This window comes from Gordionus sp. m RMFG-2023, chromosome 1 (assembly GCF_954871325.1).
Source record: "Gordionus sp. m RMFG-2023 chromosome 1, tfGorSpeb1-WG-v2, whole genome shotgun sequence".
NCBI lineage: Eukaryota > Metazoa > Nematomorpha > Gordioida > Chordodea > Parachordodidae > Gordionus > Gordionus sp. m RMFG-2023.
Genome location: NC_088775.1, coordinates 79,797,213 through 79,820,598, shown reverse-complemented (window position 1 = coordinate 79,820,598; position 23,386 = coordinate 79,797,213). Strand labels below are relative to the sequence as shown.

The 23,386-nt window shown below is 25.4% G+C and overlaps 3 protein-coding genes across 6 annotated transcripts; 2 read left to right on the top strand and 1 right to left on the bottom strand.

The window, feature by feature from the left end:
- On the top strand, positions 1 to 1,845 carry LOC135931571 (DNA-directed RNA polymerase III subunit RPC6-like). 2 transcript variants are annotated; one of them, XM_065468795.1, is made up of 3 exons: positions 1 to 64; positions 105 to 361; positions 526 to 1,845. In XM_065468795.1, exons 1-3 carry the CDS (start codon positions 39 to 41, stop codon positions 1,257 to 1,259), a joined length of 1,017 nt encoding a protein of 338 aa, XP_065324867.1. In that variant the 5' UTR covers positions 1 to 38; the 3' UTR covers positions 1,260 to 1,845. The 2 variants fall into 2 exon arrangements, with proteins under 2 accessions (XP_065324867.1, XP_065324866.1); XM_065468794.1 differs by having other exon boundaries at positions 8 to 361.
- Positions 1,704 to 14,126, bottom strand: LOC135931570 (uncharacterized). Of its 3 annotated transcripts, none has more exons than XR_010573088.1 (11): positions 13,564 to 14,126; positions 13,223 to 13,407; positions 11,957 to 12,100; positions 11,738 to 11,837; positions 11,508 to 11,684; positions 10,479 to 11,382; positions 10,341 to 10,425; positions 4,600 to 4,727; positions 3,948 to 4,267; positions 3,421 to 3,621; positions 1,704 to 3,368 (listed from the first exon to the last, which is right to left on the bottom strand). XR_010573088.1 is itself a non-coding variant. In XM_065468793.1 (11 exons), exons 1-11 carry the CDS (start codon positions 14,104 to 14,106, stop codon positions 3,541 to 3,543), a joined length of 2,604 nt encoding a protein of 867 aa, XP_065324865.1. In that variant the 5' UTR covers positions 14,107 to 14,126; the 3' UTR covers positions 1,704 to 3,540. The 3 variants fall into 3 exon arrangements, 2 of the variants coding, with proteins under 2 accessions (XP_065324865.1, XP_065324863.1); XM_065468793.1 differs by having other exon boundaries at positions 1,704 to 3,621; positions 10,479 to 11,273; positions 11,337 to 11,382; XM_065468791.1 differs by having other exon boundaries at positions 1,704 to 3,621.
- Positions 14,127 to 14,182: 56 nt separating this feature from the next.
- Positions 14,183 to 22,401, top strand: LOC135931395 (RNA polymerase-associated protein RTF1 homolog). Its single transcript, XM_065468467.1, has 18 exons — positions 14,183 to 14,285; positions 14,324 to 14,380; positions 14,423 to 14,489; positions 14,632 to 14,794; positions 14,920 to 15,128; positions 16,874 to 17,002; positions 17,547 to 17,733; positions 17,945 to 18,025; positions 18,142 to 18,232; positions 18,294 to 18,376; positions 19,696 to 19,891; positions 19,938 to 20,015; positions 20,934 to 21,055; positions 21,542 to 21,599; positions 21,649 to 21,842; positions 21,892 to 21,934; positions 21,989 to 22,157; positions 22,201 to 22,401. Exons 1-18 carry the CDS (start codon positions 14,265 to 14,267, stop codon positions 22,341 to 22,343), a joined length of 2,091 nt encoding a protein of 696 aa, XP_065324539.1. The 5' UTR covers positions 14,183 to 14,264; the 3' UTR covers positions 22,344 to 22,401.
- Positions 22,402 to 23,386: the final 985 nt, after the last annotated feature.

Below are 23,386 nucleotides of genomic sequence, written 5' to 3'. Positions count from 1 at the left end.
GTGGGACGATACGAACATCATGAAATAAATAATTTATTATGACTGAACAACAAGACAAAGAAAAGTTTTAAATTAATGATTTTATATAATATTTCCCAATTAAGAATTATAAATTATCTAAAAAAAAATGTTAATGGTGTTTCTGATAAAACTCTACGCAAAAATTTTATTGACATTGATCCCAAAAATATAGTCAATATTATTAATTTATTACTGAATGATGGCTCGTTGAATTTGTTGAAATCATCAAATAACACATTAATATACAAATATAACAATGTTGAAAAAAATGCTTCTCAATTATTGGAGGAATCAGATGAAAAGCTTGTTTATCAGATTATTAAAGATTCTGGAAATAAAGGTTATATTTCTTTCTTTAATGACATTTTAATTTAATCAAATTTCTTTAAATAAAAATTTGTTAAAGGTTTATTTCTTTCTAAAATTTGTTTTAATTCATGTAAATATTTTATTTTAAATTTACTCTTTAAAATCAATTTATTTGTCTTGCATCCTTTGCTTAAGGTATATGGATTCGGGATATTAGATACAAATCAAATTTATTGTTGGCACAATTAAACAAGATTGTCAAAAATTTGGAAACCTTGAAATTGGTTAAATCAATCAAAGCAATATCAGCCTCTAAGAAAAAATTATACATGTTATATGAAATCGAACCAGATCAGTCTTTGACAGGAGGGTCTTGGTACTCTGATCAAGATTTTGAATCAGAATTTGTTGAAATATTAAATAATCAATGCTTGAAATATATATATCAAGAAATAAATTCAAGGAAAAAAAGTTTTATGAAAGCTTATAACAAAATACACCCACTTGTAATGTATGTTTCATCTGTAGAGATATTAAAACATATAACTGATTTGGGCATTTCAAAAATATCTTTAAGCTTAGATGATATTGAAATGATAATGGAAACATTATTTTATGACAATTGTGTTGAAAAAATTATTGTATCACAATCATTATTACCACTTTTTATTTTAAACAACATTAGTGAAAAAGCAAATGATAAATTGGTAAATGAATATATCAAATTATATAAAACAACTCAATCTTTTTTCCCCTTTTCTAATATTTTATCGGATATTGAAAATTTAGACCCTATTAATTCACAGAATAAAATAAGTGGACTTTTTTCAGTGCCATGTGGCATATGTCCTACTTTTAATAAATGCTCAACAAATGGATATATATCACCTATAACATGCTCATATATGGGTGAATGGTTGAAATATTGATTATAGCATTTTTTTTATCTTAAGAATTATACCAATATTTAAATATGTAAAATAATTTTTATTTATTGACATATGTATTATAAAAATTTTTGTATAAAAAAATCATTGATTGGCATGGATGGTATAAAATAAATATAAAATTTAGTATTGTTAAAAATCCTGATTTGGGTTGATTTTTAAAAATGGCCCAATTAAGGAGAAGAGATCCATCTTTTTGCCATCTATGAGAAAAATCTCTAGGCCTGATAATATTGTTTTGGCTAAAATCTTAATCAGGTTGTTTACCCAAATCTTGCTTTTTAACAACATTAATAGCTTATATAAAATTTGAAATTAATGGTTTTATTATAAATAATAGACAAGGATATGAAACTGTGTGACACACCTAAACTACACATTTTTATTTCAAATTCAAATTTGATATAATAATAATATGATGTCCCATCAATGGGTTTTAGCTAATTTTTTATAAATACTATAAAATTTACAATGGATATTAAAACAATATTCATATAAAAGTTCTACAAATAAATTTGATATAAAAACAATTGCACAAGTCATATTATAAAATATTGCCTTTATTATGTTACATTATACAATAGTTTAAAGTGTCATAAAAAAAATAAAACTGAGATTTTTGAAGGAATGTAGATTAGATATTGCAGTATACTTGATTAAAATCATGGGCAAAATAAATGATTGGTTTTAAAATAATATCCTCAACCCGTTTTTGCATGATGTTCAGATATAGGAACATTTATTTAATTTTTTTCCATCTTGTCAACTTATCTTTTTTATACCAATTTTATTTAATTCCTGAAATTCCATTTTGTTAAAAAAAATATCTAAGTTTTTAAGCATTTCCACATTTAAATATTTTTTATATTGTTAAGATATTTTTTAATTATATATATAGCAGTAATTCTAAATAATTAATTTTGTTCATAATTAGATATTGGAACACTGGGAACTCAAACAAGTATTAATTATTTTTAAAATTTCTTACAATATTGTATAATTTTTAAATTTTAGGATATTGTTAGATATATAGTAGAAATCCCATAAATAATTAAATAATATATAAGAATTATTTACATAACATGCCACTATTGTATTGAAGAATTGTTTGTAATATTGGAAAATAAGGATGACCAAAACCTATCAACTTATTTTGAGTCATCACCTGGTGATTGAAATCTTAGTAAGGCTAAGGAAAATAGGGAAGATGAATTATATAATAGATAATTCTCGTTTAGGAAGTTACAATATCAGGGAACCATATAGGTTGAATTAAAGAATGAGTTTTGATGAAATCTATTATATTACCCAAAACAAAAAAACTAGCCACTACTTATAAACCGTAACACAAATGATTTAATTCCACAATATCCTCAATTCTCTCTTTCGTCAGAAGCAATTACAAATTTATGTTATGTAGAATATTTTGATTTTTTTTATCATAAACTTTGCAATTATATTTTATTTTTTGAAATAAAAAGACGCCTTTGGCCAAAATCTTTAAATGATCTGAGTGACATAGAATGACAGTATTGTATCAGGGGGTCAAATCGATGTGAATTATCTTTAAAAAAATATATGTTAAATCTCCATGTTGTTTTAAACACATTTTATGTTGATAGTTTTACATTTTATGTTAGAGTATTTGAATAAATTAAAATTTATTTAAAAAAAAGAATATTTACTTTTTTTATTTATTACATGGAGATGGGAGGATAACCTAAAAATTTTTATCGATAAATCGATATAATAAAAAAAAATTAACCTGGGCAAAAACGGGTTAATAAAGATTTAATAAATAAATGTCTAAAATTATATTAAATTTTTTGTTATCAAACAGAAAATAAGGCTTGTTAAAAATCGAGATATATATATAAATAATGAACCACTTTTAAATACTTTTTACAATGGAGAATAAATATGACGTAGTAAATAATTGACTACCATATATGACTAATGCGACATTTGTTATATTATGGTACATTTACAAAAAATGGTGAAATAAATTATTTTTTTTATAAACTTAGGCTTACAGGAAACTTTATTAAATTTTTTTTAAATCCAATTTAGAATTTATAAGTTAGCTTTTTCCTAAAATGGGATTATTGAAAATTTTAAAACCAATGTTTCTTATAATTTTTACTTCTATTCTTGTTATGTTAATAATAATTCGGCACATTTTCAGGGGGAGGGAGGATTCTCATTTGATTCTAAGTTATATTGAAATTCCGTTTGTGATTTTTTTACCACATTTAACTTGCAATTAGATATGAGTTTCTGGGATGGCATAAAGATGTCTTATATTTCTATATTTAGGTTGCGTGGGATCATACATTCTTGATGACTAAAAAATAAGAGTTTGGTATAAATACTAAATATTTAAAATTTCTTTAAGAAAACGCATCGGGAGGCCCATATGGCTATTAAATTAAGGAAATTTTAAATGATATCTATCTTTTGTGATATTAAAAAAGATTATATTAAGTTCTTATTGAGTTTTAAACCTCGGCTAGGCCTAAAATTTTCAATTTGAAAAATTGCAATAACGCATTTATATTATATAAAAGTTAAAAAGCCTGAGCCTGCCTAGAAATTTTTTTAAATCAATGTTGAGGGGGGGGGGGGTATTGCCACAAATGGAATAAATTATCAATATAATTAATATAAAACTTGAGGTTCATCCGATAGTGCTTGAGTTTTCCTTAAAATATGGGAATATCCAACCTTTTCTGGATACCATTCGACTATCCTATATTTATACCTCCGAACAAACATTAAGAACATAATCAAAAGAGCTAAAAATGCCAAAAATGAGATAACTACGAAGAACCATATGTGTTTATCGTTGCTATCAATTATCTCCGAATCAGCTGAAGAAAACATTGTACCCATTTCTAAATAGGTATATTGAGCAGTGATATTATTATCACAAACTAAGAATCCAACAGGGTGAAGTGGTAATCCAGTAAAGCATGTATTATTTGATGAATCTAAACAAATAAACAAAAATAATCATTTTAAATATAAGGGTGAAGAAAGTAAAAATATCTTTGCTTGTTTTTTTATAGTTCTAACTCCATTTTTGATGGAGGTAAGGCATTTAAAAAATAATTATCTGGATTAAAAATATATAGAAACGAGTTTTAAGAAGCTAGAATTTTAGACTTCAATACTTAAGATAGTGACCGGATCTAATATCCGATATATTTTGAACCGGATATGATGTTTTTTTCCCAAAATAGCTCGACTTTAAAATGATTTTTTTATTAATAATTAAGTAACGATATAGTATATTTAAAAAAAATTAAATAAACGATCTAACCATTTTCCTGTAACTTAAATTTATATGTATTAACACCATCATTGCGAATAATTATATATTTTTGCATGTTTTGATTAACTAAAGAGATTGGCAAATTGATTATGCGTTTAGATAAGTTTCCATCACGTCTATATAAATAAAAGTAAAAATTATACTTTTTTATAATAAAAATATAGTACTAAAATTTATTGCAGGGTAGACTAGACATAATTTAGTAATGCATATAAATGATTTTATTGAGTCGATAATTCTTTGGATGGAGATTATTAAAATAGAACCAATCTAGAACCTGGGTTAACTCTTTTTTTGGTAAAAAACCCGAAACCTTTTTAACGATTTGGCTTGAATCTGAACCTAAAAAAAAATAAAAAGGGAGATCGGGCATAACAATTTCATTGCAATTTGATTATTTATGATTTGTTTAAAAGATATTTTTTTTAAAAAATGTTTTATATCAAACACTAAGTTATTTTTATGCTGCGGCCTAATGAAAATTCTTCTAACGTATTTTGTTTTTAAAATTATCAATCAATAAAATTTAATGACAAAACGTAGAACTAGGATATATTTTTAAATGCCTGAACAATAAATGTCGAATATACGTTTTAAGCACTTAAGACAAGCTTAGGAAGCTTCTAATAAGATATATTTCAAGATTTATTATAGGCTATTTTCGATATATTTAGATAGATATTTAGGCCACGTCCAAATTTTTAAAAATAGTAATAAAAGATTTACACATTTTTCCCATTATTTGTCCAAAATACAATATAATATATTAAAAAGAATCATTTTTGCTATCTTAATAATAATTTTTTATTATGCCCAAATATCAGGGCGGCCAATTTAGAGTAATACTAAATAAAAATCTCAATATTATAAGTCTAGTTTATATATTAACTTTATTAGATTATAAAAAAAAAGTAGTTAGTCTAGATTTTATGATTCAACTCGAGTTGGAGTCGTAAAAACAACGTTCACAGCCTAAGGAACAGACCACTTTGTCGGTTCGTTTAGTAAAATCAAGGCAGGCTGATTTAATCGTCTTTTTTTAAAGTTAGATTAGAGATAAATAAAAAAAATTGTTATAGTTAGTTATTGCATCTACTTAAGTGTCTGTTTATTAAAGTGTTTGAAAAGGTTTTTTTTTTTAAAATTTCTAAATTATACTTGTTCTTAGCAATGATATTTGCTAAAGTTATATTTATATATTTTCTTCTCGAAAAATTCCAAAATTAAACTTTGGTTGTTTTTTGGAATGAATGCCTTCTAAAACCTAAAGATAACCCTTTCTCACGAAGCTAATTTTTTTTTTGAAATTATCATGTTTTGAATTGGATCTTATTAGAGTTTCCAGATTTTCTACAATGTTTTATAAGTTAAATATAAAATTAGACTAACCAAAACCCAGAAATAGGAAATAGAGAAGAAAAACAAAATAGTTCAAATGCATATTTGTCTCATAATGCAATCTAAAATATATCAGTCATGGAGAATTAAAAATACCCAAAACTTTGATTATCTTTGAAATAAATTTCTCTAAAACTATCTACTAACTATACCATAAAAACAATAATTTGTGCTTAGATAGTCTCGAAATATACTAGGTTATATTTGACTATCACACCCTAAAGCCTTTATTATTTATTTACAGATTTATACTACAAGCTTATTGCATATCCTCTTTCCTGATTTAGAATAAGAGGGGTTTAAAGGACTAACAAATATTTATTTCATATATTTTAAAAGAAGTATTGAATTAAAATTAACTTTTATAGATACCTTCTCACTTCACGGACATTAAATTTGTTGAAATCGGATGCCTGAAAATATCTGCTATAAACCTAATGAATAAATTTTTAAGTTTTTCATAATATCCTGTTGTATTTAATGAAACTTGGCAGAAATTTTTTTTTTAATGTGAGGATCCAGAAATTTACCAAAGTAAGTTTTCAAAGTATGTCATATGTGAAAAATAAATATTGCATTTATAAATCAATGACCCACAAAGCCTTATTGATCAGTTTGGTGATAAGTTCCATGCCTATCAAAGCCTCGATGTATTTTATCAGCATAATATACTACCATCCCAATCGTAAAGAGATGTTTCTCAACTAATTTCACACGTGATTTTGAAAAAAAAGGAATTAGGAACAGTTCAAATTCATTTAAAAATCTCTGATTCCTCAGTTTTTAAGGAAAGCTTTCATCACCTAAATATTTATTGCCTAGTATTAATAATAACGAATTCCTGCATAATTTTGGACTTTTGTGTAATTTCTCTACAAAACTTTCAACTTTCTCAAGTTCACTATAGAAGCTCTCTAGTTTCTCTTTCCCAATAATATTTATTATAATGCGCAAGGCAGGCATATCGGATGGATATATATCAAAAATTTATATTTTTTTATTGATAATTATTCATTTAAAAAATAGGGATGCGACTATAAAATTTGTGCCCATGTCATGTGTGCAATTAACGACATATTTTTTCCCCCAATTTTAAATTCTTTATTAAAAATAATAGAAGTTCGAAAGTTTGAATTCTCACTTCTCTGTATGCGTGAGGAAACCATAAATTAACAAGCAATAAAATCTTCTGTTACCCAATTCGCATATAATAAAATGAACTGTTATTTTGTATTATAAAGTGTTAAAAGGCTCGATTTTTAAAAACGGCTAACTCAATATTTTAGCCAAAAAATGTTATGCAATGCCTATAGATTTCGTTGATAGATGTCTAAACCTTTCTGCTATCTGAGCAAAATCTCCAGACTTGCATAATATTTTTTCTAAAATATTAGATAAACTGTTTTTAAAATAGAGCCGTTGAAATCGAATTTTCTTATATCCATTTTATCTACTTTTAATTTTAATTGGTCACGCATTTAAAGTTGTTGATTACATTATATTTAGCCCAATTTAATATATTGGATGTATATTTTGTTGCAGTTTGCCCTACAGAAATTTTTTTTAGCATATTTTGAACATGTTTTTAAAATGTTTCGGTCTATTAAAATATTGAATGATGCATTATTATTTATTAAGCATCATGATTAGACTATTAGTATGCAAATTTTGACTGACAGATAATTTCCTTGCTTGTAAATATGGATAATGATTCAGAATATAAGGATTTCCCGTGTCTTCGTAAATTTGCTAAAAATATAAATAAATTTTTAGGGCTGTACCGGTATTTCTGCAGGCAAACTGGAAGAAAATATATCAATATATTCAATAGTGCGAAAAATAACATAATCAAAATCTTAAAAGATCAATTATCCCTAACAAGTGATATATGAATTTAAAATTCGAATCTTGCATTATATAACTGTTCATTTTATTGAGGCATATTAAATCCCAAAAAAATTTTTACTTGATATTTTAGAGTTTCCTCATTTTTCACAGGTGAGGATATTTTTTACCTTATATTATCATCAATTGAATATTTTAAAATTGAAAAAAAATTATTATCAATTACCCAAGACAATGGGTCTAATATAGCAGCTTCAAATAAGCTTAATGACTAATATAAAAAAATTATGTCATGGATGGCTTGCACATATTATAAATATTATTGTAAAGGGACTAAAAACCTGTTCTAATTTACTAGAAAAGGTTGAAAATTTTGTAAATTACATAGAAGTCCAAAATATATGCTAGTTTGTTAATATTAGCGGTGAGAATCGTTCCACTGAATGTTTCAACAAGGTGGAAGAGTAAATTTATAATGCTAACTAGTATTAATTAAAGTAATATTTAATGTATGACAATATTATCTAGCATATAGAGGCTGTAAAGATACTAAGCAAGAAATATTTTGGCGAGGAAAATTTTTCTTTAAATATTGAGGAATCGAGTTTTTAGAAAAACTTGAACAAATTCTATATCCCTTTTATAAAATGGTTTGTGAATTTTGTACCAAAAGATCCCCTATTTGGAATGGCAATTTTGTATATAGACAAAATTTATACAACCCATCAAAATAAACCTCTTAAAAAGACCTAGATGATGATGCTTTACAAATGCGACAATAATATATCGCATATGACAACTAGTTTTCTAGATCCAAGGATCTAAGAGATTTTTTTGCCCACTTTTAAAAATACTGCTGGATATTATGAAAGTCTTAAAAATTTATTCAAAGGTTATGAAGCATCTACTTCTCGGGTATTCGATTTCGAGGAAAACGAATCTAATTTGATGTCAGTTAGCATATAAATGAGATGAGAAGGTAAATATAAAAATTAATTCTTTATATCTAAATATAATTTATAGATAGAAGAGATAACAACACTGGATGTTCTTAGCTAATGGTCTGGAAATGTTAGAGATTTACAAAATTATCGACGATGGCCAGATTTAGGCCAACAAACACTATTAGTTGTCAGGGAAAGATTATTTTCCTGAGCAGCCGATACACAAAAAATCGAAATATGCCTTTCAATAAATTCGTAGTACATTAATATTTAAAATTAACGAATGATTTTTTGAAATAAATATTTTTATATTTTTTTCCTATATAATTTTTGTATATTATAATAATGATAAAATAAAAAAATTGTTATGTTTATATTTCATAATAATAATGATTATATATATTTTATTGGTTAGTTTCGAATTGTTCACAGTAGCTTCATTTAATTTATTTTAAAATATTATATACAAAATTTTAATTTTGGTTCAATACTTTCTATTTTTAATATAATTAAATAAGAATTTCTTAATTTAATAAATTAGACCTCTTAATTTCTAAATCTATGGTCTAGCACTATTTTAAAAGATTTCGTTCTCCCATATTTTATGTTTTTGAATGTAAAGAGTACAGGTAATAAACTTGTGGTGTAATCTGTGGATAAATAACTAAAGGGAAGGTTTTAGGGTGTGATAGATGAATGTAACTTAGGATATTGCATGCTACTATCATCTAATAAAATATTTTAAGAAGATTTATGTTTTTGGCATTTTGTTTGAATGTTTTTTTCATATCAAAATCATGAACTCATCATTTCTCTATGACTGATATAAAATGTTGGATTGCATTATTTTACAAATATGCATTTGAACTATTTTGTTCATTTCCTTTAATTCAGGTTTCTGGGTTTGGTTACACTACATTCAGAGTTAGCGCAAATTCGCGAGACGCGAATTCACGCTAATTGTGAATGCAGGGTTAGGCTTATTTTATATTTAATTTAAATTTGGGAGAAGGTCTAAAAATTATGTAATAAGTTCCATTTCAAAACATGATAATTCATAAAAATATTATAAATGTGGACACTAGCAGATATCATGACTTACTAAAAGTATAATTTAGAAATTTTTTGATAAAAAAAACAATAAAAATACTTTTCAAGATCAGCTGGCAGACTATGTGAGGCTACAAAGTGAATCGACTCGATTCGGAGTCATGTTTCACACTAGAAACTAGGCTCGAGCCGCGACTAATCGACTGGGCTTTACGTATTTATACTAGAGGTCTGCAATGTGAGGGTTTTAACCCGAACGCCAGACTGCTGATTGTTTTAAAAAATAACCCGCTAGTCCATGGTTTTATTAATAATGATTCATACTCGCGCTTACCAATTTATCTAAAGATTTCGCCCGAAAAATATTTCAAATTAACCCGCCCGTTGTTTTAAAAATAATTCTTAAATTTGTTAGCGACATTGCAAACCTCGAATATATACTCTAATATAATGTATATATATAAATGACTAAATATAAGTTATTTAATATACCTTTGATCTTTGTACAGCCTATTTATGCCACCACTAAGTAAACAAATATATTTAATATCTCGTATAAAACTAGAGTTATTGTTATCTGGAAAGAGAGAAAAAATAACATTAAAAAGGTGTATAATTAATTGTCATCACTTTGACTAATTATATCGCACAATTCCTTCTCTCCTAAATAATTAAATTCAACAAGGTGCATTAAAATTTCTTGGTAGGGACAAGTCGAAATAGTCCTAGAGCGAGTTAAATTTTCTCCGATATTAACCAGATCCAATGTAGGGTTTAATTGACCTTTGTCGATCAAAAAATTTTCGACAATATGAAAAGATGACCTATTTGTCATTGTCTCGTTATTAGTTTGATGATAGATATTATGAGTGGCAAAAAAAAATTTCGATTCATTAAAAGTATAATTAGGTGTAAAATTATAAAACTGCTTCCATTTCAAAGATAAAGATGTAATTGTTGACAGGAAATTCTGTGTCGGAGAGTTATCATTAGCATCATATAAATTTTCCACCGTGTGAAAAGGCACAACTTTTAATATAGGTTCCGTTTTTAGAGGTGATACGTTTAGAATAGGTGATAACCGAGATATATTCATACTCCCAAACGACAATGACGTATATCTTTTATGAACATGATCCATAGTAGAAAAGAGGGGTGGTCTGTCCGTTAATGGCCAATTTTCGGCATCCCCCAGTGCCATATTCGTCGTTAAAACTTGTCCGTTAGTATGGACTTCCGGGTTTGTAAAATTTTGGTAATTTAATATGTGGGAATTTATCGTAAAATATGCCGTTTGATTTAATGGTGCATTAGCATACATCAAAATTGAATACGACGATGACGAAGATTTATTAATAACATTAAGGTTGATCCGCGATAAATTGTATGAATAGATGCGTGATTTATTATTTAGGTAAATAGCATCTAGAATTTCATTCCACCCAAATGTAATGCTATTAAAATTAAAGTTTGAATCGTTGAATTTACTTTGATAATCGGATGAGTTACTATGAGACATGTAATAGGATGTAGTCTGAAAAGAAAAAAAAATAATCACAGAGAGAATTATTCCTTCTTATTTATTAAATATATCAGATGTCATTATAATTTTCATATTAGATTTTAATAAAAAAATTAATTAATTTTAATATCATTTACATTTAAATTCCTGGTATAATTACCACGGAAAGTATGTCCAAAAATACCAAACTGACGTAAAGTTGTTTCATTAGCATCAGTATATTTGGAAAAGGGAATAGTGAATGACTCGTCGAAATCAAACTTATTAACATTTTCATCTGCCATTATTGTAGCATTATTATGTGATATTTCGCACTGCAGAAAAGCAAAACAAAAATGAAGTATTATATATACTAATTATATCATACCTTGTAAGGATTTGAGTATTTAAGATGAGATTTAAGGCAATTGCATTGGTATGGAAAAATAGATGTATTACAGGTTGAGGCCATCCCATTACAATGACATCTATTAATATATTTTTTAAATAAATTCACTATGCATTATCTTTTAAAAATGTACAACTTATATGAGTGTTTAAAATATATAAAAATATTAATATAATCATATTAAGATTTTATATATACCTCCCTACAAGGGCTACATCTTGGAGGATAAAAAATTTTGTTTTATTGGGCTGATAGAAATCCCAGGTTAATGTAATTCTAATCTTATTGGTCAATGATTTGTTGATGATACTGGTAATATTGACAACTTTATATAAGTCATGTCTATATTGTGAAAAATAAACTAAAAAAATTCAATGTGTAAATCAGGGCTGTGAACCCTTCTTCGAAAAAAATGGGTTTGGGTTCTTGTTTAGTGAATAATCTCTAAACACTGGTTCTGGTTTACTCTCCAGAAAAATAAGGTCTGAAAAAATTTAGTAAAAATAACAGAGGCATCAGTTTTTCAAAAAATTATATTACTTTGTTTTCTAACATTCACTGTAAAAATAATTTATATCATTTTTAACTTATTATTTTAATAAATAAATAATAATAATAAATTATTTGAAAATGATTCAACATAATTTCACTTTATCTTAATGGGGCAGGTTAGACCTCTTTTAGAAAATCGATTTTTTGATTAAGTTTTTGATATCAAATTTTAGCTAATGAGTTTAAAAATCCAGAAAGCAAATTCGAGTCCAGAACCCTGGTGATAAGAGCTGAAATCAAAGCAATTTAATATTAAAAAATAGTATTTTATATAGAACCTCGACAAAATTATATAAAACAAATTTTTTTTATATCAATCATTTAAAAAAATCCCCCCCCCCCAGGTGGCATATTTAGCCCAAAATAAATGTTAAATATCATCAAATAAGGTTAAAAAATAAACAAATTTTGGGTAGTTCAATCTTTATATAAGCAAATATTTTTTATAATCAGCCAATGATATGGATAAAATGTTAAGATATCAGCAGTTATTTTGAAAAAAATCAAATATTAAATTTATTAAATGTATCCATTTTTGGATAGCCAAGCACAGCACTAAACAAGGACCCGCATAACATGACCCAAAACCCAGCTCATATGTCTGGGTTTAAAATATTAAGACAAGCTAAGCAACATTTTTCTGCCCACAATTCTTTTTAACTTACAAAAGATTTTTTACTTTGCATAAAAATATTTGATTTAAAAAAAAGGTTGAGGCAATTTGAGTAAAAATCTTGGGCTGGACTAAAATTATTATAAACTAGGCTAAACTTTTAAAAAATAATAATGTCTTGCTGATATCTAGAACTAAATATAAGGATATTTGTTTTTAATTCATTTTCAAACTAAACAAATTAAACACAAGAAAATAGTATGCTGGAACCACTTATTCATTAAAAAAAAAGAATAAACTTTTTAGGGTTTTGAAATGTTTGACAATCTTGGTGCAGCATAGTATTTATTTGACTTATATTGCAGGTATTGTTTATAATATTTATTGTGGTCCATTTAGATTTGTTGGTAAATTGATCTATATATTTATCAAAAACCATTCTTGCAGGAACAGGCTTAGAAAATTGCAAAAGTGAGTAGAATATCTATTAAGAATATATATTTTTGTTTGAAAAATTATATTAAAAAATTATCAAACTTTTTTTATCAATAAAATATAAGCTATTTTCATTTCAAGCTAAATTAAAGTGATCAGTTAATTTTTCAAATAAATAATTTATATTTAATTTGAGTTATTATACCTGATACTCTTCACCCATATCCAAAATGATAGATAATTTTGAGGAGATTAGTGGAATATTCAAATGTTTTCCTGGTTTTTGGTATATATCAAAAATACTTTGTTTTAATATAAATCCTTCAATGAGATTTAACTTTTCTATATAAAGTCTAATGGCTGAATGATTACAAATTTTGCTTAACAAAATGTTTGAGGTAACTTTGGAAATACTCACTTCATTCTCTGATTCTTGATGCATATTACAGCATTTTGATATATTTTTGTTATAATCATGATTTTCCTTCTTGTTTAAAGGAATCATTACGATATTTTTATGTTTTAAAATATTACAACTCTTTACATGGTATAAAGTCATGTTCATAAATGATGTATAAGTACAATTATTATTTAAAATCAATGTTTTGCATATAATATACAATTCTTCATCAATATACCAAATAATGTCGATCTTTCGAATATTAATTTCAAATAGTTTTGGATAGATATGAGAATAAATTTTACCAGTATAAATAAAAATTATAAAGATAAAAGAAAATTTATTCATAAATTAAAGCTAGAAAGATATTCAAGTAACAAATTTCTGAACAGAAAAATGACGTGTAATGATGCCTGTCATATTTTAAATTTTAAAATGTGAGTTTTAAAGGTTTTCTGAGAAAAGATGAATAACGTTTAAAACATCGGTAAACACCATCCATTGCAATGAAAAACGAATCTGAAAAGGTAATTTATAACTATATTATTAACCTATTTTGTACCAGCGTAAAATTATAAGATCACCCCAAGATTCTGAAACATCTACCACTGAGAGTGAAGAAGTATATGATTATTTATTTATTTGACTACATAAAAAAAAATAGTGGGGAAAGGAAAAACGCAACCTATCAAAAGTTAAAAAGAAAAGGCAAAAGCTTCAAATTAAAAGAAGTTAAATACATTATTTATTACAAAATCTGAGAATATTTTTCTAAATTTACATTGTAAAATAAAGGCATAGTAAGTATTACTTCATATTCATTAAAGAAGACACAATATTATATTTATTTATTATTTTTTAATATATGGTTAGATATAAGTGATAGTAGTAGTGATGAGGAAGAATTTAATGATGGATATGATGAGAATCTAATTGGTGATGAAGAAGATAGATTACGATTGGAACAAATGACTGAAAAAGAACGTGAACAAGAGATATTTAATCGGCTAGAAAAGCGAGAAGTTCTAAAAGCAAGGTTTTCTTGAACTCCAAATTTATAAAATTTTCAAATTTATTATAGTTGAAATTTTTTGATAATTTGTATTTTTATCACTTTTTAATGTTCTTTTCAGTCTCTAATATTATTTAACATTTTATAAGGTTTGATATTGAAAAACGATTGCGAAAAGTTGGTAAAATGAAAGAAACAGAAAGACTAGCATTACTTAAAAATGATAAATTACATATTTCACCTCAACACAAGAAAAATGGTACAAAATTGAATAATTCTTCATTTTCTGATGGATCCACTACATCTAATTCTGATTTTGAGCCATCATTCAATTCTGATGATGAGGGAGGATTAAAAAGTTTGATTATTTATAATATTGTCTTTCTAAATTCATCAGTAAAATATACCATAAAAATTTACAATTTAAGTGATATATCAAAAATAAGAGAGTCCAAGTGTAGCTATGTTGTTTTATGCAACAAAAAAGGCATTGTACATAATATGACTTGAATTAATTACAATATTATTTTACATTGACTACATCAGTGGAGTAACTTAGCTTGATCTAATCATTATAATTAGGGCATTTTTTTAAAACTATTAATGCAGTTTAAAAACAAAAAATTATGCTCAATTTCATTTAGTTTAGAATAATTTTGAAAAATGTGATTGAATTGTGAAGAGGCTATTATTTGACAAATATTCTCATTATACATGTTTGGTTTAAATTTTGTAAACAATGTTATTCATATTCATTAATCAAAATTATTTATTTTAGGTCTAGCCCAAAGAATAATTATATAAATTAAAATATTTTATTCTAATCATTAAAATTTTATACAACATCTAAAAATATAAGTGTTGTTAATTGACTCCATTTAGCCAATTTAAAAAAAAATTTAAGTTAAAAAAATATTTCCCAAACTTGAAGATTGTGCTTATAGTTCACATGAACATAGTAGCTAAATCTCAAGGCTCAGTAATATTGTTATTGATAAATGACCAATTGAATTTCTTTCATAAGTGTATACTTAATTTCTTTATAATATTGGGCACACAATTTTATGTATATAATATCTTTTTTATTAAATATTATAATTTCAAAGAATGAAATATTTATTTTTTTATTATTAACGTAACATATATTGATATCTTTTTTTTAAAAATATAACAATAAAACATAATCCTTGACATTTGAGTAAAAAATCAAATTTAAGATAAAAAAAAATACATAATTACTACAATTATTTTGTCCTAAATCCTGATTTTGGGTCATTCCATAGCAAATCAAAGAGGAAAGGTTGGCTTAATATTTCAATTTTTATAAAAATTAATATGAGGATTAAATGGGTTATAATTAGATCAGAAATGAAATTTGAACTTAATTAACTTTTATGATAATATAGATATTAAGGGATAAAGGTCCAAAAAACCCTTTTTTACTTTTTTTGAATATTAAATAATTAGTTAATAATTAAAAACTAAATCAATTTTAATATTAAGTTAGGATGTATATATGACTAAGTAGAAGATTTAGAGGAAAAACAGAGAAAATTTTTTATTATACCAGCCATATACTTGTCGTCAAGTATCACCCATTGTTTTAGACTTTTCCACTTCAATTCTTGTGACCTTATCCTAAAAATGGTATGCCCAAATAACACCAGTTCAAAAAAAATTTATATTAAAAACTTTCTAATATACCTATTAATAATTTAAAATTAAAGCAAAAATATTTTAATTCATATCAATACTTCCAGATCAAAAATAATTTAAAAGAATAAAATCTAAATAAAATTAGGAAAATCATTATTTTTTTAACTTTGGCTTTTTTGTTATTTATGAAATTAGACAAGTTTGCAATTTATTTTTCGTTATAAATTATTACGGGCTGAGGCCAGAAAACTTATATAATTATTTTATTAGAACCTGCAAAAAAAACTTTTTTTCAAAAATTTCCAAAGGTTACACCTGTCCCAAGTTATTTCTGAAAAAAACATTTTTATTTATGTTTTAATGTAAGATTGGGCTTGTTAGAGTGGCATTTAATTTTGATGAAAATTATTTTATTGATTTTAAACAAAATATCTTAATTAATTTCAGATTCAAACATCATACAACAAAGAAGTCGGAATAGTCGGAGAGTTTTGGAATTGAACAAAATTGGCAAGCATAACAAAATACATAAGGCTATCCAGGATTTAAAGGCCAAACGGGAAGAAAAAAAGAAAGGTGCATTATATATACTGTTGATTATACAACTCGATTCTTAAAACCGCCCTACCAAATATTTACCCAAAAAATAAGATCCAAGCTATGAGATTTCGTTAATAGATGTCCAAACATTTCTACCATCTATGAGCAAAATCTCCAAGCTTGCCTAATATGTCTGACTATAATATATTGGGATAGCCATTTTTTTCGTTTAACAACACTAATTATATATATATATATATGTCCATTTTAACTTGAAATAATCACTAAGGATTTTATTTGCATTTTTATTTTTACATTTATACAATGGTTCTAAAAAATAAAAGAAAGATTTATTTTATTATTAATTGTTCCTCTCTAAAAAAAATATTAAAAAATATAATCTAGGCTATAAAATGTCATTAAAATGAATTTGAAATTGGTAGAGAATAATGGGCAAAAATTGTTAATTCAATAACAATAAAAATGTACATTATTAAATATACTTATCTATTTGCAAAACTAAAATGATTCAAAATATACCCCTTTTTATAAACTATCTTATTCAAATTAATTTGCTCAGCTTTAGAAAAAAACACTTCGTCTAAATTAAAGCAGACCCCGACCACTAAACCCCACTTGAAACCGAGTGATATTTATTCCGACGACGATTCTACGACATCTTCCGACGATGCAAAAATAGTAACTCAGAGTGATAAGGCCACCGTTGATATATCATCCCAGTCTTCCTCTGATTATGAAGATACTAGGTTGGTGTAAAATACTCATATATACCACCAATTTCATCTTTTTATAATATTGCTTTGAGATTATCATAATTATTAAGTAACATTACAATCAACCCAAACGATACAGGGCCGAATTGTCTGTATCGACTATCCTTTTTTTGAAAAGAGAGTTTCTTTAAATTGGATAAATCAATTATGAACTTAATTCTTTTAAAAATTAATTTTATATTAGCAATCTTGAAAGCAAAGCCGAATTGATAACAACCCGAGAGCAGCTCAGCAAAATAAGGCTCTCAAGAAACAAATTGGAAAAGTATATTTAGAAAAATATATATTATTTTTTGCTACAAATTGTTATGGTTTTACTTATTTATTTCAAAAATTATAATATCTAATATATTTAAAATAAATTGTTTATTTAAAAAAAAGATGGGTTCATATGCCTTTTTTCGAAAAAACCGTTAAAGGTTGTTTTTTGCGTGTCGGTATTGGGCAACATGAAGGAAAGCCAATCTATAGGGTTTTTCCATAAATATATCGTCTGTATCATTTAAATAACCTAATTTTTTTAAAATAAATAGATTGTAGAAGTAATGGATGCTGTTGAAACCTCTAAAATTTATCAATTGGGAGCCACAAGAACTAACAAAGGATTGAAGTTAAGGTATATTTTTCCATTTAAATTATTAACTATTTAAACAAGCAACATAATTAATATTAACCTATATTTTCAAGTTAAACTGTTACCAGTTGCAGATACCCAAAATCAATGTTGTTAAAAGGCTCGACTTAAGCCGATTTTTAAAAACGATTAGCTCAGCATTTTCGCCAGATGAGTTAGCTGTTTTTGAAAATTATCAACAAATTCCTGAACAGATACGGAAAAAATATGGAAACATTGTTTTCCTAACTTAAAAAATAGTTTATTGCAGAATTAACTTTAATCTTACACACTTCATTTTAATCTTTTGATACTCTATTGTGGTATATATTCCCAAGCGCGTTAAGATTAATATTACTTAAACATGGTAATTTAGTAACTTCATCTAAATTTATTTTAAAATATATATTCAAAATTTCATTAATTCTTGGCTCAATAGTTTTTCAAATATACGCCATTTGTGATGGATTTGGGTCTGGCAAATCCCACAAGAGTGTGTTTGCTTAAGTTTTTTTAAACCTTAATTAATATATGATTTTTTTTAAAAAAATTTCTATTTATAAATTTTATTTTTATGAAATACCTTTTCTAATAATATTTTTTATACTTAATAATTTAAAGTTTAGAAAAAATTTGTTTTTTTAGATAGTATTTGGCAAAGTTATAATTATCCTCATCTTTTTATAAGTATAATAAATTAAAATAAATATTTTATAAAGTTTTAGGTTTACTTCTATAAATATAAAATTCAAATTACGAATAAAAATGGAGATATCCTTAATTTTGGGGTTTATTAAACTTTACTGGAGCATTTACATGATTTTTTTACCAGAATATTTTGATGACTTAATATTAAAAAGTATTTTATAGAAGAAATTTTATAATATTTTTTTTTAATAAACATGTTTTTTGACATGTTTTTTTGGATTATATTTCATAAATAAAATTGTATCGGTTGTTACAATATCGGTATAGGCAACAAAAGTGGTAGCGGTGTTTATGGAATTTTTATTTATTTAAAAATCTATATCACCTTGTGATTTTAAAATATTAGCACTGATCGATAACCATTATTAATATCTGTGGATAAATTTAAAATACATACAATGGATAACCTTGTTAGGCTTTTTAAAATACGAATGGAATAGTGAATTATTCGGGTTCGATTCGTTTATCATACGATTAATAAAATTTACTATTTGTTTTTATAATCGATTCAAATAATTTATGTTTTTTTTAAATATATATTTTTTAAAAAATATATATTATAAAATAATTCACACGAAAATATATTGATAAATTTTTTATTTATTTGTTTGAAGGCATGGTAGTGAAAGCAAAGTTTTTAGGCTCGAATTTGTTTCTAATAGTGATTTTACGGATTCCGAATTTTTAAAATGGAAAGATGCTATAAATTTGTCAAACATTAGTTTACCAGATACGAATCACATTTTGGAAAAGGAAAGGGATATTAAAGCAGCACTCAATTATAGCTTTAAAGAAGAGGATGTTGATAAAGTTAATTATTTTTTTCTCCAAATGTAAATCTTATTAATGATTTTAGATAATAAATGAAAAATTACGTTTTAAAAAGAATCCATATAATTTCGCTATGAAAAAGAGCATTCTCCTCAAGACAAAGGTTTCACATATGAATAAAAAATAAAATATGACATAACTTTAAATATTTTTTTTAAAGAATTTAATGCTATTATTAAAGACCTGTATAGTAACCATTATCCTACTAGGTTTTGTAATATATTATTAGGGTTTGTCCGGCATTTTAATATCCTACGATTTTCCCCGGACCACTCTGGTATGGGCCTGCAGATCTCTGATAATTATTAATAAAATATTATTTAAATCTTTTTGATGTATCCTGTTCCATTTTTCAAAATAAATATTACATTATAAAACCCGCTAATCTTATAAATAGCTTTCCTGTTTATAATAATTTACCAATTTGATTTCTTAACCCTTTCAGGTAGGATAAAATGAATTGGAAACCACTTACAAAATATTAAATTTAAACTTTATGCTCATAGATCATCTTTATTGCAATCACCAAAATATTATATAAATATTTTTATCATTACAATTTACTAATACTTGAAAAAGAAAAATGATTAATTTTGAGATTAAAACAAATTTAATAATCTTATTTGAACATTTTTATGAATTCTGGGCTGGCTGGGGGAGGTGTATCCATATGATACCACGTAAAAAAATTTAAAATATATTTTATTTATTTTTATAGATAAAAACGAAACTTTTATAACAAAGAAAAAATTATCAGAATGTTTTTTTTGCACCGGGAAAGGTTAACACACAAAATCTTATCATTTTAGTTACATCTCTACTAAGATTTAAATTTTTTCTCATTATATAAAAAAAATTATAAATTTTCAAAAATAAATTGTTCCAATAATTGATCCAGCCTTCACAGTGAATTCATGAGTTTACTATATTTTAGGCTTCAATAATGTTGTATATTAAACAATTCTTAAATGATTGCCCGTCTCTTAATCATTTAACATTATATATTTATTTTTAACTTTAGGAAGAGGCGGAATCTTTAGGCGATGATGAAAAAGTTTTCGAAATCAAACAACAATTGGAAGAATTGGAAATAAAGGCTACAGAATTGGATCGCTTGAGGAACAGCAGCTTGAGCGCTGTTAGGTACGTCGTTCTCTAAATTATGTTTTAATAGGAGCTTGAAAAAAAAATTGAGCAAAAATCTTTTTCAAACTCTGGTTTAAATTCTATGAAAAGAATCGAATGGGGGAAAATTTCTAATAACTTGCTTTTATTTAAACAAACTAATAATTATCCTTAGGGTATATCCTGGTTAGATTTATTACTTAAACAGCGGTTGTTTAACCGGCTATTTAGTATCTACTAAACACTCTAAAAAGCAAAAGAAAAACTTTTGAAAATATTACAAAAGAAATGTCACCAAATACTTAAATAAAACAAACCAAATAGGGTGTCCTAAATCAGAAGCTGTTCAGTAGTCTAGGCTAAACAATAACTAAGTTTTAAACTTAAATCGAACCATGACACAGCCTTGATACTTTTCTTTACTTCACTAACTTCCTTTTAATAAATAAACATTTAATTATAATTTTTTATTATCGAAATAAATATGTCAAATATTTTTGTTAGCTATATTAACCAAAGAAATCGCAAACAAAATATAATTCAATCCGAAAAGGCCAATATGGTATAATATAAATTAAAAGGATTTTTTTATTTATGTAAAATAATTTTAGGAAGATTATATTAATAAATCTACATCCGCTCTTAATGAAGATGACCCATTTACTAGAAGAAAATGCCTGCCAACATTAGTGACGAAAAAGAGAGACGATAATTTTGAAATGCCCAATATATTGCCATCTCGATCTATCGATATTAAAACGAATCAATTCAAATCCACAAAGCATCCTAATACCAATGATTTAAAGTAATAATATACGCAAATCACAAGTATTTTATATATTTTTTTCTTTTAGCTTTACCAAGACCCAATCTAAAACCATTAATACACATAAAACGGTATTTAAATATATTTACACGATTTATTTAAATTATATACAAATATTTTTTTAGAATTCGAGCTTAAAGATTACAGAACAAACCTATTCTTATACCAATATAAGTAAGGATAATTTCATGGGTTTGAAAAATGATTCTCATAAAAATTCGACTATTACTCACGATTTATATGAAGTTCATAATTTCGACATAAAAATTGATTTAGGAATACCGTCAATGTCAAGTATTGATATAAAACTAATATATATAAATATTTATTTTTTTAGTGGAATCATATGACTCCTCGAATATAAAACCTGATTATATAATCAATAATATAGCTAACTCACCCCTAAAAATACCTGATGCTTCTAACACTAAAAAATCTATGAATCTTGAAGACTATAAAAAGTTCCGAGGCTTAATATAGCATTATATTTATTTATTTTATATATATATATTGTAAAATTAATGTAATTATTTATCGTATTTTATTCTAATATGTGTGTGAAACTTAAATGCTGATAAGATAATAAAAAATTTGAAAACTAAGTTTTATGAAATGTCTTATTTTGTTACAATGTGTCCACGAAACTTTTGAGAAGATATAGATAATAAATTTAAAAACTTTTTGTACAATAAATTTTTTTTTTTAAGGGTAAGTCACAGATTTGTTTAAGAATCGCCATGCTGCATCTATTGATATAATCTTTGTTTATAACAATATATGATCCACACTATTGTAAAAGTATCTGTGTCAATAATGAAAAGGAACTTTATATTAAACCGCAAAGTTCCCTATCGGTAAGATCTAAGATCACTAATGCCTAATTCTAAGTATACTAAATTATATTAATCTAATATTTAATTTATGTAATTATAGTGAAAACTGAATTTTGAGGAGTCTTAAGTATATGTTGAATTTCTAAAATAAGTACATTCTAGGGTTAGTATTTTTTTAACTGAGATATATAGGGGTTGGCAGCTCAAATTGCAAACCTCAAAGGAACAACTAAAAATGGGGAAAATTCTCCCAAATTATTTACCCTCTTCTTAATAAGACAATACAAATATTTTTTTAGTCGTTTTATTTTTGCTGACATTTCTCTACCATTTTTGTAATTCCAGCATTGTTATCGGTAATCGCTACCAGCGCTAATTTAGATTTTGCTTGTGGCAAAGGTTGGCTATTAGCATGGACCTTTTCAACTTCTTTTAACAAGTTTTTTTCAGTTGAAAAATAAAAAATTAATTTGAAAAAACTATTTGCTGTTTATTTGATTCACTCCGAAATTTAAATAATAATAATTGGCAATATGTCATGATTTCTTTTATAAAAGTAAATATAAACGAATATCATTTTATATATATTTCGTTATATTTTTGATTATATTGATATTGGCATCTTAGGCTCGACAAATTTTAAGCATCCTAATCTATTAAATACATTTCTTTAAACAACTGCTGATTTAA

Excerpts from the sequence above, each read along its gene's own strand:
- LOC135931571 (XM_065468794.1), top strand. The coding sequence starts at position 76 with ATGATTTTATATAATATTTCCCAATTAAGAATTATAAATTATCTAAAA. Across the intron at positions 362-525 it reads TAAAGATTCTGGAAATAAAG|GTATATGGATTCGGGATATT; the intron begins GTTATATTTCTT and ends CCTTTGCTTAAG.
- LOC135931570 (XM_065468791.1), bottom strand. The coding sequence starts at position 14,106 with ATGAATAAATTTTCTTTTATCTTTATAATTTTTATTTATACTGGTAAA. Across the intron at positions 13,408-13,563 it reads ATATGGGTGAAGAGTATCAG|ATATTCTACTCACTTTTGCA; the intron begins GTATAATAACTC and ends TATTCTTAATAG. Across the intron at positions 11,838-11,956 it reads GATGTAGCCCTTGTAGGGAG|ATGTCATTGTAATGGGATGG; the intron begins GTATATATAAAA and ends ATATATTAATAG.
- LOC135931395 (XM_065468467.1), top strand. The coding sequence starts at position 14,265 with ATGAAAAACGAATCTGAAAAG. Across the intron at positions 15,129-16,873 it reads TGATGAGGGAGGATTAAAAA|ATTCAAACATCATACAACAA; the intron begins GTTTGATTATTT and ends AATTAATTTCAG. Across the intron at positions 18,026-18,141 it reads TCAAGAAACAAATTGGAAAA|ATGGGTTCATATGCCTTTTT; the intron begins GTATATTTAGAA and ends TTTAAAAAAAAG.